The 20806-nt window shown below is 45.1% G+C and overlaps 1 protein-coding gene across 5 annotated transcripts in view; it reads left to right on the top strand.

Moving 5' to 3' along the window:
• SEPTIN6 (septin 6) overlaps positions 1-20806 on the top strand; it is a 66599-nt gene that overhangs the window by 21805 nt on the left and 23988 nt on the right. For all 5 annotated transcript variants that reach the window (XM_057495260.1, XM_036917272.2, XM_057495259.1 and 2 more), the window contains exons 3-5: positions 3239-3434; positions 14225-14411; positions 16901-17062. In XM_057495260.1, coding sequence (XP_057351243.1) covers positions 3239-3434; positions 14225-14411; positions 16901-17062 — 545 coding nt within the window. The remainder of the gene's footprint in view (positions 1-3238; positions 3435-14224; positions 14412-16900; positions 17063-20806) is intronic.

Genomic DNA, 20806 nt, shown 5'->3' with positions numbered 1-20806 from the left:
TTGATGGAAAATTGGAACTAGAGCACTCGATAGCCATGGGACAAGCTTGCTTGATTTTCTGCCTTCTTCCCATGTTGCATTTATGACGATTCCCTAGACCCCCTGAGGGTTCTTTTCTTCCAGACATTCATCATTGGGCATCTAATTTCCACAGCCTTTTGTGCTGGCAGGCATTTGGGTGGTCATTTCCCCTGCTGCTCCTCCCTGCTGCCCTGCCCTGCCCGGCCTGGCCATATCTCCAGCTGTGCAAACAGGGCAGCCCTCACTCTGTGTGAGCCTCATGCTAGGCACTGCGGAGGACAGGAAGATGCCCTGTCCTCTGCTCCCTGAGAACCCTTAGGATCAGGGAGCCAGAGAGCCTGTTCTAGGTGCTGGGGAGCAGGGACCCCTGCTGTGAAGGAACTGTGGGGCATTCAGCATAGAGCTCACGGAACAGAAGAGGGTTGGAGGGCAGGTGTACCCGGAAAATTCACTAGGCACATACAGAGGGGGGCTCAGATGTAGCTTGAACCTCAGCGCCCAGAGGGCAGGCTAGTTGGAGTGTGCCCCCGCCTCAGAGGCGCTGGCTACATTTGCAGTTGAGCTGCACCCCCACCTTGGGCGGGGAGGGTGTGATACATTCCGATGCTTGGCCAAGTCTGCCACCTCCCACTGCAAAGGCCTCACCTCACCAGATTTTTCTTGGGACCTGAACACTTCCTGTTCCTTTAGGGAGGGAAAAAAGCGGCCTCTTTGGGAGAATCTTTGCTGCTAATAGGTATAGCAGACCCTGGCTGGAAACATGATCAGTGGGAGGAACCATTTTCCTGCACCCTGGCAATCAACTGCATTAGTCAGACCTGGCTATGAAATTGGGCTGGTGTCCGGGGGGGGGCCAGGCTGAATTGAATGTTCTCCTTGTTCTCTCCCTCACCAGTCTCTCCATACACAGAAAACTCTCATCATAGACAAGATATTTTAAAAAGCACCTCCTGCACTGGTAGCTCATTATTCAAGATGAAAGAGGCATGCAAGATGCAAAACTAGACACACCCAGAGAGTGGCGGGGAGGCAGACCATTTGCAGTTCAGCATTGTGTGGCTCTAGCCCTGGCCTTGGACTGTCTTGCGGATATGTGGTGTCAGTCACAAGCAGGGATTTACTGAACCAGGATTTGCCCAGTGCAAACGCACTCCCAACTGTGAAGACAAGTTAACACTGACATCTCTGGGGCTTGGGAGGGGAGGAGGATAGCAGGGTAGTCTAGGTATTCAAAGGGTAATCCAGGGTCATTAGCTACTAACCCTTTTATTCCTGGTATTCCTGGATAGCTTGGTGGTATGGTTGGGGGCCCAAATACAGTCTGAATGCATGGAGATAATAAGCAGCTGTAGTGCCCAGTATGTGGCCTCATATCAGATTCCTGCCGAACTCCTGTGCCACTAGTTTCTCTCCAGTGTCCTCATTCCCTGAAGTCTCCTTGGTGTCTGGCAGTGATCCCACATAGCCCTTCCCCTACTCATCTCCCTAGTGTGAAAGTCAGGACTTTTTGAAATTCCAAAGGTTTAATTTATTAGTATCCTGTAACCTGTTAGGTAAACAAACGAATGACTAGTTTGTTTGAAATGTAAGGAGAAGAATAATTTGTGGCCTGCTAACTTCCCTCCCCTTTAACTAAAATGATTGTCACCACTAGGATACATATGCAGGCCTCTGCAGAGTGCTGTCTGGGCCTAGCAGGGAGAAGGGGTGGTGATGGAGAGGCGGGATATATATATATATATACATACATACATAGATATATATATATATATTCTTTTTTATTAAAGTATCATTGATATATAATCGTATGAAGGTTTCACATGAACAACGTTGTGATTTCAACATTCTCTCATATTATCAAGTCCCCCTCCACACCCCATTGTGGTCACTGTCCATCAGCGCAGTAAGATGCTATAGAGTCATTACTTGTCTTCTCCATGCTATACTGCCTTTCCTGTGAGCCACCCACATTATGTGTGCTAATCATAATGCCCCTTAATTCCCCTCTTCCTCCCTCCCCACCCACCCTTCCCAACCTGTTCCCTTTGGTAACCACTAGTCCCTCTTGGAGTCTGTGAGTCTGCTGCTGTTTTGTTCCTTCAGTTTTTGCTTTGTTGTTATACTCCACAAATGAGGGAAATCATTTGATATTTGTCTTTCTCTGCCTGGCTTATTTCACTGAGCATAATATCCTCTAGCTCCATCCATGTTGTTGCAAATGGTAGGATTTGTTGCCTTCTTATGGCTGAATAATATTCCATTGTGTATATGTACCACATCTTTATCCATTCATTTACTAATGGACACTTGGGTTTCTTCCATATCTTGGCTATTGGAAATAGTGCTGCAATAAACATAGGGGTGCATATGTCTTTTTGAATCAGGGATCTTGTTTTCTTAGGGTAAATTCCTAGGAGTGGAATTCCAGGGTCAAATGGTTATTTCTATTTTTAGTTTTTTGAGGAACCTCCATATTGCTTTCCACAGTGGTTGAACTACATTCCCACCAACAGTGTAGGAGGGGATATTTATTTGACAAGAGACTGCTGTCTCTTTTAAAATTTAAAATAGCCCTTTAGTTTTTTTTAAATTAGGGTATCATTGATATACAATTTTATGAAGGTTTCACATGAGCAACATTGTAGTTTCAACATTCACCCATATTATCAAGTCCCCCCCCGACCCCATTGCAGTCACTGTCTATCAGCATAGTAAGAGGAATAGCCCTTTAATTTTTATTACAAAATCTATACATGTTCCTAATGGAAAACTTGGAAAATAGAGAAAAGTATAAAAAAAGAAATGAAACCCACACATAACCCCACCATCCAGAGATAACCATATTGTATTTCTTTCCAATGTTTTTCTAGGCATAACTCTACCTCTCCATCCCTGCCCAAAATATAGCTTCTTATTTTGACTATAAAAGCAATGTGTACTCAAAAGTTTTCAAGTATCACAAAAAAATATGAAGAATAAAAGGAAAATGACCCCAATTCCACTCTCCTGAAAGGACTATACTAACATGTTGGTGCAGTTCCTTTCAGTGTTTTCTACTTAACTGAAATCAAATAGTCCAGAAAGTTCTTTGTGGTCTTCACTTGGTGTCCTATCATATACATTTAACCATGTCAATAGATACACATCCAAAATGCACTGTGTAATGGCTTCATGATCATTGTGTGAATGGACCATAATTTATCCTTTTGCTTTTCAGGAGAGACAGGTTTGGGCAAGTCCACCCTCATGGACACCCTGTTCAACACCAAGTTTGAGGGGGAGCCAGCCACCCACACACAGCCGGGTGTCCAACTCCAGTCTAATACCTATGACCTCCAAGAGAGCAACGTGGGGCTAAAGCTCACAGTTGTTAGCACAGTGGGCTTTGGAGACCAAATCAACAAGGAGGACAGGTAAGGAAGGTGGTGGGATGGAGAGGCTGGTGGGAGACCACAAGGAGGAGCTCCCCCTGGGGTGCTGCCTGGACCTCCTCCCAGAATGGCGTGGGCAGGAAGCAGACACCTGACAAGTGCCACCTCCACCCACGGTGCCTGTCTGCATCCACTGTTCTATTCCACACACTTAGCCCAAAGAAGGGTGTCTTTCCAATACACATGGGTGAGACATTTCCAGTACACATTCAGCAGACATTTATTGAGCTCCTACCTTGTGCCAGGTACTGCCCTGCTCTGATAATTGAAAAAGAAATGACTTTGACTCTGCCCTTGAGGCACTCATGGGGAAGACTGGCTTTGAACAAATAAGATGCATTGAGTGTGATATGCTCTGTAAAGGACGGTACAAAGTGGTAAAAGGCAGGTTACAATGAGAACATGGAAAGAATAGTCAGGTCCATGTGTGGAGGTCAGGGAGGCCTTCACAGAGGAGGCACCTCTGAGCTGACCCTTGAAGGATAAACTATTTTGCCAGACAAGGGAATGGAGGGAACAGCACTCCAGGAAGGGGTAACTGCTCGTACAAAGGCAGAGGTGTGGAAGATTGTGGTAGGTTCTAGGGAACCGCAGCTTGCTCTGTTTGGCTAGACCAGAGGCAGAGTTATTGGGAAACTAATGAAACTTTTAAGCTTCAGGGCCCTTACTTGCACATGCCCCTTCCAGGGCCTTGTAACTAATTTTTAGTCATAATGTTTTATCTTTCTTGGCAGGCCTTCAAATTGAATAAGCTTAAGGCCCACAATACTGGTTCTGTCCCTGGGCTAGTGTGTGGTGTGAGCTAGGGGAAAAGTAGGGGGAGATGAGCCTGGAGAGGTAAGCAGGAGCCAGATCATGGAGGGATTTATAGTGTATGCATATATGGAGCCATTGAAAGGTTTTATGAAGTAAAATGGCATATAGTCTGGTTGGCCTTTAAAGAAGGTCCTTTGGGAGACTATGGAGATAGACTGGAAGACCAATTAATTAGGAGACTATTGGACCAATTAGATTGAGGCCTGAGGTAAAACAGGTGCTGAGGGAAGAGGAGATAGATTTGGTAAATATTGAATAGGTAAAATCCACAGGACTTAGTAGAGACTTGGTGTGGGGTTGTGAAGGCAAAAGAAGAATCTAGAATAAAGCTTGGATTTCTTTGGAGAGAGAACAAATGGTGGTGGCATTCAGTAAGAGAGGTAAAATAACAGGACCAGGTTTTAAAAGAACCAGCTCTGTTTTAGACTTACTGAGTTTGAGCTGTCTGTGGACTATCCAGAGACATGATGACCTTCAGTGGTAGGCAGCTGAATATACAGGGTTAGTGAGTAAAAATACACAATATATCAGAGTTGAGCAAGATGAACCCTGGGCTATAGACAGAACCCTTGGGATGTTAAGTCAGCAGGTGGAGTAAGACATCCTGAAAAGGGACTAAGCAGGAATAAGCCGAGAGGTGGGGAGGAGAGACTGGTAGGGGTGGGGGTGGAGTTGAGTGGTGCCTGAGTGAGGCCTGGGTGAGGCTCAGAGATGATGTGATGAGGGCTGGGGGCAGGGAGGGGGCAGGGGTCAGGCACCATCTGAATTTAACTAGAAGTCACCTGGTTATCACACCTGTTCATCTCAGAAAAGGCCATTCATCATTTTGAGCAAAGAGTCTGCTCATCCTTTGCGGATTGTCTTGCCTCTTTAAATGAACTGTATTGCAAATTCTCCTATTTCTCCCTTGAAGTTACAACAGCCTTACTCATTTCCTTATAATTCCTTATAATGAATATTTAGCTTTGTAATAACTGAACTGAATTTTGTTTTCTATTTGAAATTCTAGATAAAGGACACCTGCTTTTTGGTTTGCTTATTGTGGTGATCTTGTTTGGTTGAGGATAAATTAGACCCTGGGGAAAGGGATTATTTGTGTCATAGTATGAAAGCTTAATCTCAGTTACAGATTGCTCAGGATCTCTACTGAATTTTTTACAGTTCTCAGTAACATACATTCAACATATCTAACATTGGAAAACGCCTCAATAATGATGCCTTGGAAGGACTGAACTGATATGGCCCCTTAGAGGCTAATCTACTTCTATTATATTTTTAATATCCTTATTGTTTTCTCTGATTATAAATACAATACATACTCATACAAAATCAAATAACACAAACTTGAGTAAGTAGAAATGAAAAGCCTTCCTGAAATTGCTTTATATTACAAATAAAACACTGCTTTTTATTACAAATCCCTGGAACTTACTCCATCCCTGCGGGGGAGCAGGGGTGGAGTAAGTTCCAGGGATTTGTAATAAAAAACAGTGTTTTCTCCAATACTGACAGAGCCATTTGGGCATAGACATGTCAGTGCAGCCGCATTGAAGGAGAGCATCAGAATGCCCTGCTGTACACAGGCTGCATGGGGAAACTCAGAAGAGCAGTGACTAAGGCGGTATCGTGGGGAAAGCCACCGTTTAAAACATGCTAGAGCAGAAGGAACTCACAAGGGAGACTGAGAAGGACAGGCCAGAAAGTGGCGTGCTTGGGAAGCTGGACTCCGGGCTCAGACAGACCTGGATTCAAATCCCATCTTGCCACTTATTGGCTGAGGGATCTTGGGGCTGGTCTGGCCATTGTGGTTATTATGATTGTGCGTTGCCCTCAGCAGGAACCATCAGGAAACTGGGGAAGAAAAACGTTTATTATTCACTGGTCCTGAAATGCACGTGGCACACCTGGGACCATGCAGTGAGGTCCTGAGTGGAGAGGTGGTGGTAGAGAAAGAGAGTACTGGCACCTGGGGGTCAGCTTTTATCAGGGTCAAGGGTGTGGCCTTGGGTTTCACAGGCTTACTCTTTACTGGTGAATTTAAAACCTAAGAGTGGGAATTTAAAGTGTGGGAAGAGAAAAAACAAGTGGCCCAAATGGTCAGTTATGGAAATCAACCAAGACTTCTAAAACAAAAGGAGGGAGGCAGCTGTTTATCTTTTTGTGGCTGGGAATGTGTTTATTGAGAGAGCCCTTTTGAAGTGGATGCCTTCCCAATCAAAACTTAAGTCAGGCACTTGCATCACAAAAAAGAAAAACCAACTTCCAGAGCTTACACTAGGAGACAGCTTCATTCTCTGTGCCTCCGTTTTCTCATCTGTAAAGTGGGGATGATGATAATACTAATATTTAATCCTAGAGGGTTGTGGTGAGGCATACCTGATGGTATGGCATATGAAATGCTTAACCGGGCGCAGAGTCACTAATGAACAGAAGATACTGTTATGATCATGACTTTTCTTGGTAGAAGAATCAAGGGAGAGTTGTACCATGTAGCATATGCAAGGGAATAATAAATGGTGTCCAGGAATATAACTGAAAAATATCCAGTGGATTTGGCAATATGAAGGTCATTAATATATTTAGGAATAATAATTCTAGGGAACCTGAATTTTGCTAGATTACTATGGATGGGTGATAAGGAAGTAAAGGCATCAGAATAGCAAAAAGAACAATAGAACAGAAAAGTGAGTTCAAGATCAAATCCATGTTTACATTAGAATTTAGCATATATAAGTCAGCAGGGAAAGAATGGACTGTTCAAGAAAATGTGGTGGGAAAATAGGCCATCCATCAGGAAAAAATAAAATGAGACCCTCCCACACAAACACCATTCACAAAAATAGATTCTGGTTGGATTAAAAACAAATTCTAAAAATATAAGGAGAAAGCATAGGAGAATGTTTTTATAACTTTGTGAGTAGAGAAGGCTTTTCTAATTGTGACGCAAAATCCAAAAGCCATAGAGGAAAAGACCGACAGATTTAAATTCATTAAAAAAATTAAAAACCCTTTGTATATCAAAAGATACCACAAACAAAAGTAAAAACAAAGTGCAGATGGGGAGGAAATATTTGCAACCTATACAACAAAGGAATTTTCTAAAATGTAAAAAGAGCTGCTACAATTCCATGAGAAATGAACAGGCAATTGACAGAACGGGAAATATAAATGGCTGATTAACATATGAAACGATGCTCATTTCAACTTAACCAGTGATTAGGGAAATGCAAAATCAAACAATGAAGTATTTTTTGAATCTTATCAGATTTGCAAAATAAAAGATAAAAATATAGTATCTACCACCACCAGGTAATTTCATTCATGTTACTGTGAATAAAAATTAATAGTGATGTTTTTAGAGGGCAAATTTGGTGGCATCCAAATTAAAAATGTGAATACCTTATGATCCAGCCGTTCCACTTGTAGGTGTACAGCTTAGAGAAAAGAGTTGTGCATGCTCATGCAAAGCATACAAAAAGGATGGTCACTGCAGCATGGTTATGGAATAAAAACTTCATAAACTGTAAATTTCCGCCAGTAGAGCCATTAAATGAGCCATGGTACAACCATACCATGGAATTGTATTTGGCAGTTTAAAAGAATGAGGTAGATCTATACTCACATGGACATGTTGCTAAGTGAAAAAACAAAGTGGCAGAATGATACGTAGATTGTGATGCCATGTGTGTAAATCCGACTCTTCCTAAGAAAACACTGAACATTCCTGCCCCTCCTCCCTCATGTATATAAAATGCACAGAAAAGGGTCTGTCAAGGATAATCAAGAAACTGAAGATAGTATAGTACTTACCTCAGAGGAGGGGAGAATAAGTACATGTATTCACATAATTTAATAAGAATGAAGTTTTTAAAAAGGAAGCTGATAAAGTGGGTGTAGTGCTCATTTAAAAAACTTTTCTGAGTTGGGGAAAAGAAATGAAGCAGTGTTTGTCTAGAGGGAGGCAAGGAGGTCAGAGGGTACTTTTTTGAGGATGGGAAAGATGAGGGCTTGAATAGGAGCAGAAGTTTGAGGACAGGAGGGGGCAGATGTGAAAGAATTCATAAGACTTAGTAACCAAATTGATATAGGGGACCTAGTACAGTTTGTCAAATACTAAATGGCAACTGTGTGCCAGATACAGTGTGAGGTACCAGGGATACTAAGAAATAAGACACAGTCTTTTAGTTAAGGAGCTCACAGTTGAATGGAGGGGACAGATACAGATTTGTCCTACATAGTGTGGTAAGGACAATAACAAAGGCATGTGGAGTAGCACTTGGTCAGACCTGGTGGTGAGAGTGGAAGGTGGAGCTGAAAGGAGAGGAGGTGATCGGGAATGGCTGAGCTAAGTCTTGGTCTTGTAGAATGAGTACAAGTTAGCTAACTGGCATAGAGTGGCTATTCACATATTTGTTGAATGGATGAAATATACATTGATGGGAAAAATTAAATAAAATGCCTCTAAGTTTTCATCATTCAAAACGAAAATTATTTGTTGACTGTGTTAACTAGGATGCTGGTGAGGGTAGAATAAAGTCTACAATGTGTTGAGGAGTGAATCAGATGTAAAAAAGATTAAAAGAGTAGATTATTCTTTAAAAAAAAACCTCTATCCACCCATAAGGTATTTATTAAGTACCTGTTATAGACTAGGACCTGTGGTAGCCAGTAGGAGGCGAGCAACTGATAGTTGAAGAAGATTCTCAGAGCCTAACAGGAATGAGATTCAGTGCACAAAAGGTGATGGGCCTTGGACAAGATGAGGGAAACTTCATCCTCAAGAGATGAGAGGCGACAGGAAGGGTTGCTTCATTTTTAGCATGTGAGGCCTGAAGTTGGGGCAGTGTCAGCCCAGTGGCCTCAAGTTTGCTGGTAAAGTGGAAGGTAAGGCTTGTGAGAATGAAGGGGTGATGAATATGTTTTGGAGCTTGAGGAAGGGGTGAAAGTTGAGAATGGTCAATAGAGGCAATGGGAAGGGAGACAATCTTGTAGTCTTACAGGATTAGTACAAGTTAGCCAACTGGCATAGAGTAGGTATTCAGATGGCTTGCGTAAAGGGAGCATCACGGTGCTCTAAAGGCCCATCTTGGTTTGGAGACCATGAATTTAGGGGTCAAAGCTGAGAGTTTTGTGCTTGCCTGTAGCCAACGTCAGCAGCAGTGGTGTAGGAGCAGAGAGAGCAGATCCTGAAATGTATTCAACACAGCCATTTTGCTAGGTGAGTAGGGTGGAAAGCAGGGGTGCAGTGGAAAGGGTGTTGATAAAAGAGTGTCTCAGGTAATGAACTGTGGAGTCCACTCTTGGCCTAGAAGGAGATGAGGCCAGGAAGGGGTTGATACCATGTGAGATAATGGAGAGGTCAAAGCGCCAGAGGACTCTAAGAGGGGAAAGATGAGGTATAGGAGGATCGGACGCTTAAGAGAGCTGGAAAGATGTGAGGTTGTGATCAGAGAGTGGAGTGTTAGAGGAAGATGTCTTGGGTGAAGCTGGTCTGGCTAATGGTAACTGCATAGGTGGCCGAAGCAGAGGGAGTAAAGGTTGTGAATTTGAGGCAGTCAAGGGAGAAGGTTGGTGAAAGTTGCTGGGTTATGCACAAGCACATTGCAGTCGCCTGGACTGGGGAGAGACTGAATAAGGCGCCACCAGAAGCTAAAATAGGTCTCACCTGAAGAAAGGATTTTACACAGAAGCAGAGGATTATTAGTCTAGAAGTGGCACTAAGGATCCGCGTGAATGCCCATCCCACTGGCCTCAAGGTGCACAGGCTGTGGGAGAATGAGCAGCCTACACTGGAGAGGGCTGTCCGTGATGGTGTCCTCAGGGGAGAATTAGGGGAGAATGGAGCATGAGGGCGAAGAGGTCGGCAAGTTCTATGGAGAGGAAGAAGGTAGGCCGCACTTCCCAAACTTCAGTACTGCATACAAGCCATGGATACAATGCAGCTTCTGATCCTGTAGGTGTGGCTTGTGTTGAGGACTAGAGAGTCTGCATTTCTAGCAAGCTCTCAGGTGGTGGCAGTGCTGCTGGTCCTAGGACCACACTCTGAGGGGCAAAGATGTAGGCAGTTTTGTTTATCATGGTTCAGGGGTTTCAAAGGGCACAGTGGAAGTGGATTTGCAGGAGAGCTACAGGAGGATGAGGCCATGCACGATAGAGCAGAATAGGGATGAGTGTAGAGGGAAGGCAAGCTGACTGGAAGGATGGTGATAGAGTAAATTCGCTTTGGGCATTGTTGCAGTAGACCTGACTTCATCGCGTCTTGGCTTTGGTGCCTGGGATGGTTGTGTTCGAGTACAGCATCAGTGACCAGGCCTTGTGGGTTTCCAGTGGGAGAGCCTCTGGTGGCTGTGTTGGCACAAAGGAGTGGCATTTGGGTGAGAAAGGAGACCAGAATGACTTCTGAGTGTCTAGGAAGTGTGATAGGAAGATGGTGGTGACTGAGGCCATGGGAATGAGGGCAACTACCAGGGATAATGTGCATGTAATGTGCAGAAAGTCAACAAAAGATGGGCTGGGATGGAACCTCAGAGACAGGCCAAGAATTTAAGATAAAGAGAGTGAGAAAGAAGTTACAGAGGTAGGAGATAATGGTGGCAGTGAAGTCAGAGGATAGTGTTTCAAGAAGAGACTTGTCAATGTTAAGAAGAAAGATGACAATTAAAGAGTACTCACTGAGGTGGCTGGGGTTCCATCCCGGCTGGGCTTCCACAGTGGAACGCAGTGCCGAGTACCCATGGGACAAGCTGCAGTGGGACCTGGAGGCAGAGCATGTGGAAGTGCAGGACACAACTCCCAATGTTTTGAGTCCAGCTTCCAAGTCCTGCTGGTGTCGTACAAGTTCGAGGGGAAGCTGCTGCTTCAGAGACACCAGCTGGTGAATGCGTGCCTAGTGGAAGAGCTCCTGTACTTCCGTGCTTTCGAGCAGAAAACCCTGACCCCAGAGCAGTGGGCCCCTGAGTGGCAGCCATTGCATGGCTATTCCGTTTTGTTAACTAGACTTCTGTTGACAGATTGTTTCTACCTTTGGACCATTGTGAGTAGTTTATTGTTCTTCCTTCATTCCGTAACTCCCAGCTCTCTTGCCTTCTTCCTATTGCTCAAACTTGTCAAGCTCATTTCTGCCTCAGGACCATTACCTTTGTTGTTATTCTGCCTGCATTGTTCTCCCAGATTCTCCGTGGTTCTCTCATTCTCATGCTTGCAGCTCAAATGACACATCCTCAGAGAAGCCCTCTCTGATCAGTGTATTTAAAGTAGCTAAACCCTCAGTCACTTTTTATTCCATTATCCTATTTATTGTCTTCACTATTGGAAATGAATAAAAAGTAGTGTCTAGTCCAGGGGTTGTTTTGTGCCTTTGGCCCTCGAGCAATCTAGTGAGGCCCCTGGGCTCATTCTCAGAATAACGTTTTAAAATGCCTGAAATACACCAGTTACACTAAAAATATAGTTACCAAAATATTTTACAATTGTGATTTAGTAATCCATTAATTCCTGAAATAATAGTGCCTATATGCAGGTCTAATAACTATCATAATCTAGAAGTTGCAGTAAATATAAATGGTGTTTTGAGATATTAATAAAAACTGTAGCAGGAAACAAAAATATTGGTGATTTCTATTGATTATGAAATAACAGGTACTAAAAATTACTGTAAATTGGTATCTATGTTTGGACCTAAAGAAACTGCTACAGTGCAGTTGGAGCTTCATGAGAAAGATGTGCTTTTTCCCTATCCAAGTTTATGGAATCAATAAATTCTATCCATAGACTCCTTGGAGGTCTGTAGATCCTGGGTGAAGAACTCCTGTCCTGAAAAGTAAAAGATAAACAGTAGTGATGAGGAGGGAAGGGATAAAGAGTGTTGGAGCTGGGGTCTGTAGGAGATAGAGATGAAGTAAGCCAGGAGATAATTAGCTAGAAGAAAACTGCTCTCTCCGCCCCTTGGGTGTGAAAGAGGGAGAAATTTCCAGTTGAGAAGGATGCAAGGGAGCAGTGGCTTTGAAGGGGAGTCAGGTATCACTTAGAGGAAGGAAGCATTTTGATGGGAGGTTGCCTATGGGAGTACGGGATTTTGTTTACCGTGACCTGGAGTCCAGTGAGCACAGCAGAGTAGAGTGGGGGAGATGGCCACTGTGGGAAGTAGGGTTGGAACCCTTGCTCTGTATTCAGATACCACTCACATACCACTGAGAATACAAAGCTTAATGAGACCAAGATGACCCATCCATCTAGGACTAGTCTAGACTAAATCCTGTTGGTGGATTGGTTGGTTTGGCTTGTCTGATCCATGTACCTCTTCAGAGACCCTAAGCAGCAGACAGCTAAGCCCAGGGTAGCACTAGAGATTTGAGGGGGAGCTAAAAATGCACTCTTCTCTTTCATCTTTTGATTCCTTTTGCAAAACAACAACAACAAAAAGTGAAAAAAGTTTTGTAATGAAAAAAAATGAGGCAGCGCCATACTTAGACAACTCAAATAAGCCAGTTATCCAAAACTTAATTAGATAAGCCTAAGGGATGCGTGCCCACCCTCACTCCTAATTCTTGAGGAACCTTCTAAGTACCTCTGTAACCAAGAGATTCTTGGATGCTATTACCCTGCAGAGCAATGTTTGCCTCAAAGGAATTAAAGGAAGAAAGAAAGCACTGTAATTTTAGACTTTTCCCTGGGGCTCCAAAGATAACCCTGCACCTGGATCTCTCCTCTGTATGTAGCGCCTTGACTCTAGAATTCTGTGATTCTTTTTTTAAAAGCTCTTTTTCCTTCTCTGCTAGGGGGAGCTTTCCAAAAGGCTCAGGTTGGGGCTGCTGCAGGTGGGAGGCATTGGCTGAGCCCTGCTTCTCCTCTAATCGTGTTCCCTTCTGGCAGTGGTACCTGCAAACTCTAGCTTGAAGGGAGGAAGCCCACTGGAGAGACAGGGGTCAAACTGGGAGATGAGGACAGAGGCAGGGCTGAAGCTAAGTTGACCTAGTTAGAGCAGAAAGAGGTTGCAGGGGTAGCTGGAGTGGTCCTGGAGAGAAGGGAGAGGCTTCCCAGGACAGGGAGGAGCAGAGGACTGACTTTTGTTTATGATCCCTGTCAGGACTTGGGGCCACAAAGGGAAGCTGGGCATGGAGACTCAGTGAGCTGGGTTGTGTGGGTACACGTGTGGAGGATGGGAGGAGGGATTATTTTTACCTGATTTTGTCCGAATACTTAGATTTTCAAGTCACAGCCTTGGAGGAAATGGGATCCAGAAAACTGCCGGGACCTTAAGCGAGCCAAGTGGGGGGCACCAGTAGACCCAACAAGATTGGGCAGAACCCAGAGAATTCTGACAGAATTCCCCAGCAGTGGGTCAAGGAGAGGTCCCGGCTACTGCTGGGCACCCAGCTTCCATACTAGGCACTGAAGGGAAGACACAGGAAGCAAAGACGTGGGCCCAGCCTGGAGCACAATAGGCTCGTCCACAGATACGGCCTGTGGGCTCCACAGTACATCAGAGCCCCACACGGGACAGAGAAGGACACTTTGAGATCCCTCCCCCTCAGAAGGAGGCAGTCTACTTGAGGGAACACTAATCCTTGTGAAGCAACAGTAAGTGATCCAGTAGCATTATTACTTTTTTTGCACCTGGGTCACAGGAGCAATTGCCAGCATAAGTGAGGAAGACTCTATGGGAGGAGGTGGGCACTCAACCAAGCCCTGAGGTCTGGGAGGTCAGAATGGGGATGAGAAGAGAGAAATGGGCCTTCCAGAGTGAAGGGGCCCCAATGGGCATAAGTTTGGCTCATGGGGGGGAGACCACGGAGGTGGCCAGCCTGATGGGATTGGAGGACCAGTGCAGGGAGGTGGAGAAACCCAGCCAGATGGGGGGGGAGTCAGATTACCAAGGGATTTTAAAGTCCTAAAAGGACTGTATCAAAATCCAGTTTTTGAAGTGGTCCGACCACTTTCCTGTTCTCCCCTTTTAGCTACAAGCCCGTTGTGGAATTCATCGATGCCCAGTTTGAGGCCTACCTGCAGGAGGAGCTGAAGATCCGCAGGGTCCTGCACACCTACCATGACTCCCGCATCCACGCCTGCCTGTACTTCATCGCCCCCACGGGTCACTCCCTAAAGTCACTGGACCTAGTGACAATGAAGAAGCTGGACAGTAAGGTACAGAGGCAGGGGCGAGGGCAGGTGGGAGGCTGGGCAAGCTGGACTCACTCTCTCTGGTCTCTTGTGCAACACAGATGCCAGATCCAAGAAGAGGTTCTGTGGCCTCATCATCATCTTCTCAATTCATTGGCCCCCCCAAAAAGATAGTGGTACTGATCCAGCACCTGCATCATAAGCTTTGGGATTTGTTTTCCCAGCACTGGGCATGGGGGTGCCCAGAGCTGTCTTTCTGCTCCGATCCTTTCTGGAAATAAGGGTGGATGTGAGCAAGATTGCTGTCTGGGTCTGGGGGCTCAGGCTTCAGCAACGGAAAGGTGGTTTTTTTGTCCCAATGTGAACTGGCCTCAGTCAAACATGCAAACTTGACTTTGAAAGTTATTATTATCAATAATAATTTTTATATAGCAGCTAACATTTGTTAAACCCTCATTATATGCCACCATTGTGCAATACCTCATGAAGTATCACACTCAATCCTCCCAACAGGTAAGGCCAACACTGGCATTGTCTCCCATTTTATAGCGTAGAAAACTGAGGCTCTGGGTTAAGTGACTTGACCATTGTCATATAGCTAGCCCCTGGCAGAGCCTAGATTTGAACCCAGATCTGTGGCTCCATGTTTTATGGCCTCTGGTCCAAGCAAGATGGCTGTGGGAATCAGGTATATCCTGTTTTAAGAGAAACTGAAAAATGCAAGCCCCACACCAGATATAAATTAGATAATTCTTCATGTAAAGGATTACTTGCTGTACAAAGAAACCGACCACAGGCATCTTGAAAAAGCCTAATTGCTAAGTACCTTTTCCCTAACATTCCCTATGTGTCTGGCACTCTGATGAGTACTTTATATGTATTATTTTATTTCATCCTCACAATAGTCCAGTGTGGTGGATACTATTTTTATTCCCATTTTACATATGAGGAAACTGAGGCACAGAGAGTCAAGTAGCTTGCTCAAGGTCAGACAACCATGAGGTTGGGTCTGGGATTCAGACCGAGCTTTCTCTGATTCCAGGGTATTTTATTTTACCAAAAAAATATCTAATTTATATATAGTTATTTAGTAGCACATTGACTGTAAGAGCTGAATTTCAGCTACAGTCAAGATAGGAGCAGTTTTTCATTTTTCGCAGCAATGAGCTCACTGCCCATGAGTAATGGGCTGCTCTGGAAATGTCATCATGCCATGCATGCCCTGTATAGAGTAGCAGAGAGCATGTGGCTGGAGGCCTGGTGGGTGGGCCAAGTTAAGTAAGCACCTTTGGCATATATTTATAGTGCGCCTGGGACAGGGTGAAAAACTACAAGGAGAATTGGCTCTGCCTGCTTTTTGACTCCCCACACGCAAAAACTTCAAGGGAGGTGCACCTAAGGTTCAACCTTTCTTTAAGCTAGCACCTGAAGCTGCCGTCAGCCTTAAAGGTACTCCTAGGCAAAGTGCAAAGGGGGCAGAGTTTGTCTTCCAAATCTAGAGCTCCATTCAGGGCCAGACCACCATCCATGCCACCTGATTGGAGTGTGCTGGCAGGAACAGCTGTGGTCTCCATGTGAACCTTAGGTGTGCTCTGTCCCCCTAAGGCCTGTGCATTTCAAGTTTCTTTACCTTCTGATGGTAAAAGCCTTGTCCCTTCTTGGAAGAATTTCAAGTATCAGGGTTCAGGTGGATTGAACTTTGGAAGGGCATTAGGCCTTTTCTCCTGCTATCTGAAATCGGGCATTATACCTGCTTTCTTTATGCAGAATTAATTGTGAGACTCAGGCACTATGACTCTTTTTGCATGAGTCTCCAATCAGGTTGATAACTGGGAGGGTCTTCTTCATCTAGCCAGGTTGGTTCATCAGTATTTTCTGACAGAGGGTCTGGGGTGCCTCTCCACTGAGCTCTGCCCTGCCTTCCCTCCCTGTCATTGCCCATGTGGGTCCCTGTCACACCGGCTGGGGCTAGCCTGTATTGATCGGATGGGTTGGACAGTTGGCTGTTGGCAAAGAGTGGCCACTTCTCCCCTTGTCAATCACAGATTCCCAACTGTCAATTTTCTGCTTCTAATGACTCAAAAGCAGTAACCTTGATATTAAGGTATCACACAGCTCATCAATTTGGATCTGAGCTGGTAGACAGCTCATGGTTAAGACTGGATTTAGGAATAAGACTAAACTTGGATCTGGATCCCAGCTCTGCTACTTACCTGCTCTGTGGCATTGGGCAAGTTACTTAGACTTTTTGTGCTTCAATTTCTTATTGGTAAAATAGTGGTAATAATACCTCCCACCGTGGTTATTGTCAGGATTAGTTGTGTTGAGCCATGTAAAACACTTAGTTCAGTGCCCAGCACGTAGTGAGCTGTTGTTTATTATATTATTACTTGGCTACAGAGGTGGCCAGTGCTGGACCATGGTTGAGCTGCTCTGTCTGGCAGCTAATGGAAGTCCAAGTTCACACTGCTATCGATTGCAAACTACCAAGAATTTGCTCTTCCTTTCCCTAGGTGAACATCATCCCCATCATTGCCAAATCAGATGCCATTTCTAAGAGTGAACTAACAAAGTTTAAAATCAAAATCACCAGCGAGCTTGTCAGCAATGGGGTCCAGATCTACCAGTTCCCTACAGATGACGAGTCAGTGGCAGAGATCAACGGAACCATGAACGTAAGTGGAAACACACAGGTCAACTTTCTGATCATTTGCTCTTTATTTTTACTACTATTAGTTTACAAAATAGCAGTCAGACATCACCATCCATCTTACTTTGGTCAACTTTTGATTAACTGAGCCTCAGGTACTTGTGAGAAAGAATCCAGAACCAAAACGGCTCTTCTCCCACAGAGGTGGCTGCTTCAAAGCCTCAGAACTGCAGAGATTAATAGCCAGAGACTGAGAGAGGAAAATGCTAGCTCCAGGAAGAGTCGGCAGCAGGGGATTCAGACCTCTCCTTGCACCCTGCTCTTTGATGCTGCTCTGGTCTAGGCCACTTAGCTCCCATGGGACTGTTGGGAAGGCAAATAGTCTTTGTCTCTGACCAAAACAATGTTGTGACAATTGCAGCAAAAAAGTCTGCTGGCTTTGGAGACTCGGAGATAATCTGTCTGTACTCAGATAATGAAGCCCTCTGCCCCTGAGAGGAAAAATGACATATAGCCTCCAATTTTTCTGGTGACTAAAGAAATGTTATTTTTAAGTTTCAGGATTATGCTTTGCTTTATTAAGTGTGAATGAATGAAAAAAAAAACTTGACTGCGTCTTTCCTCTCCTCCCCCACTTCCCCCCTACTAGAGGAATGAGTAATGAAAAAGGCAGAGAGTCAAACAGCGCCTCATGCTTCTTTCTAATGTGTTGATGCTGTTGCTGTGAAATCTTCAATGTTGTGATTTCAAGGAGACTGCTTAATAACTTTCTGAGAGCCTCTGCTTTGGGAACAGATTTCTTTTTCTCTATTGAGAGGCATCAGTTTTTCCTAATGACATAATGCCTGGATATAGCCAAATTCAGGAAAGCCTTGTAATAAAAGCCAGTTTTAGAAAATTTCCCTGTTGCTGCTGCCCTAAGTTATCATTACAGCATCGGCTGCCACCTCCTGTGAATTGGCCAACAAATTAGCATAGTGGAGCAACAAGTCATTGTCTCGCCTGACTTCCTGCCCATCCATATGGCCGAGATATGTTTGTTCTTAGATGTCTCTCATCTTTAACAAATCTGGCCCAAGAGTAAGCCTGTGTGGATTGTGGTAGGTGGAGTTATATCCTGACTGACCAGTCATGAGCTTTAAGAAAGGGGGAAGAAGAAGGTTGTGCTCTTCCTCTCAAGCAGTCAGGGCATTTTGATGGAAACCAGGCTCTGTTGTGATGGAAAACCTGAAAGCATACCTAGCCTGCAGAAAAATGGGATGCTAGGGAGAAGCGTCATCCTGAGTCACTGGCACTGATAAGTAGAAGTGCCTAGTCACCTGAGAACATTGGTCCCCTTAGATACCTTCAAGCCTGGATTGTGTAAGTCACCAGGCAGCTTTCAGGCTTGTGGTTTGCTTTGCTAACAATAGATAAGAGCTAAGAATTCTCAGCAATCTGAAGGTGTCACACAAAACTGTATCTTACTACATTGTGGATCAGGAGGAACAGTCATTATGGGCTCTGCTCTCAGCTTAGCTGTGTCTTCCTGCTTGCACCTAGTCCACGTTCTGCCTCAAGGTTGGAAACTTCCCATGCCATGAACTACCAGTTCTCAACCATTCTCTTTTGGTTGTGAAGGGGTTTTGGGTCCTTTCTTAAATAGTCCAGTGTTTGCTAGTGTTTCACTTGGAAAAACTAAACTTGAGTGGAGGAGGTAGGGTCATTCCCAATAATACCACTCAGCACACATTCCCTGACATTCCACCATGCTTTTTTGAGTGGGAAAGAGGGGTGGCTCACAGCCAGTGTGCCTGAGACTGGGCGTGCCAGCAGGAGTAGGGCATGCATGTGAATGCTGTGTGTTATAGCCAAGGGGAAAGGGAGGGGAGTTGCTCTATAAAATATACCTACAGGATTGCTCAGCCTTTTGGCCACCAGGACACCTGTAGGAAAAGTCCCCAGGTACCCTGGACAAGCTGTGGTGTATGAACCTGTATGATCAGAGACTGCATTTGGGTGCCAGGAGGAATGGATGCTGGCCTTTCAAATCTGGATTTGACTCCAGCCCACAGCCTCAGCCACCCCAGCCAATTGTCATGGGAACTGGACTGGAAGAAGTGGAAGAAGCTTCTTGCCTAAGTGAAGACCATACAGTCATCCTTTTGAGGCAGAAATGAGAGGCATGAGGTTTCAGCCTCCCCCCTGGCTTCTGGTGGCTCTGAAAAACCTTATTTCTGTCTGAGGGGGCAGGAGAAGGGAGTGAGAGGTCTTGTTGCATGCTACTTTCAAACCATGTGCTGATAGCTCTCCGAGTTGTAGTTAATATGAAAAATTGCTGTGTTGTTCAAACTGAATGTGTTTTGAATGGTCCAAACCATGGCCAGGGACTGGAGAATAAGCCCAGTTACTCAACTCGGCTCAGTTGGTTGATCATCTGTGAAGTCTTGGGTTTGGCTTCCACAAAGGTATTTGAACCAGTGAGAGCACATGGGTGACAGGCAGAGTCACAGGGACTCCCACAGGCATAAGCCCATCCCTTTTCCCGAGGCAGCAGTGCCATTTCTGTTGTTAGCACATCCTTTTGAGGGAATCACCAAGGGCTAACACGGGAAAGGATCAGGCAGTGCTATTGCTCAGTCTCCACTAGGAGCCTGAAATGAGGGTGAACATAACCCACAGCATGACTGGGAAGCACTGTCCACCCTGGGAGGAAGCCGTGCCCAGTCTGGTTACTATCAGAAGAGGAATAAAACGTCCTGAGAGTCTCTATTTCATCAGGCTGAAGGGAACAGTCATCTACCTTCCCAAGTGTAATGGATGTAGTGGAACTGGAATAAAATAATTCATGCCAGTTGGGTGATCAAGTGCTATAAAATGGACCGAGGAATTTAAGGTAGACACAAGACAGGATAGGAAGTGAATCTGGGAATAGACTCCCAAGAGGAGGCTTGAGACTATCTCTTGGAGTTTTCTGAGACTGGGACATCTGACATCCGTGGGCACCTATCAGAGGTCTCCTGGGTGAGAATCTGAGGTACTCCCCTTAGGGGACTGTCTGCATTTCGGCAGCAGAACTGTCTGCACCTGCGGGGTCTCCTTGGGCAATCACATACAAAGTATCACCCCTGGAAGTGTGACTGGTGGGAGGGTTTACCTCTTCCCTGCTCTGCTTGACTCTGTTCTGGTTGTCATAGCCATCAGTCTCTCCAGAGAAAGGGCCAGAGCCCCATAATTTCCTGCCCTTCATGTTTGGCTGACTTCCAGCAGATGCCATTTAGCCAGGAGGCAGAACACAGGCCACCCTGGGTGGCTGGGAGAGGCTGGTGGCTAAAGCATGAGGTTCCTCACTGCTCCCTAGGAAGATTTAGGTGTGGGATTTAGGGGTCCAGGAATTTGACCTTTCTGTATGTCAGTTCCCCCAAATAATAACCGCCGCGTAAGGAGGCTGTTGTGAGAAGCAAATGAAGTCTGCCTGGGAGCACTCAGAAATGGTATCCTTGCCTGTGCTTATCACAACAGACTTTGCTGCCAGCTGCAAAGGAGTGTGCTGTTGGAGGTCTCAGGAGCCCTCTGAAGCTGCTTTGGTGCAGGGGCTGTGTGTTTCAGAGCAGGGAGGAATAAAATGACAGCACTTTAAGGAAGAGGGGAAAGAAGTGACTCTGACATTCTAACAATGTCTTTTAGAGGTAAAAAATAACAAACCCAAAAGGAATACTGACATTTTTTATGCCTTTATTCTCTTGGGTTTTTTTCTCATTTCCTTCTGAGTCTAGGGAAGCCCCTCCCA

Source organism: Manis pentadactyla, chromosome X (genome assembly GCF_030020395.1).
Source record: "Manis pentadactyla isolate mManPen7 chromosome X, mManPen7.hap1, whole genome shotgun sequence".
In the NCBI taxonomy this organism is placed as follows: Eukaryota; Metazoa; Chordata; class Mammalia; order Pholidota; family Manidae; genus Manis; species Manis pentadactyla.
Note: the sequence above shows the minus strand (reverse complement) of the source record. Positions and strands in the feature narration are given on the sequence as shown.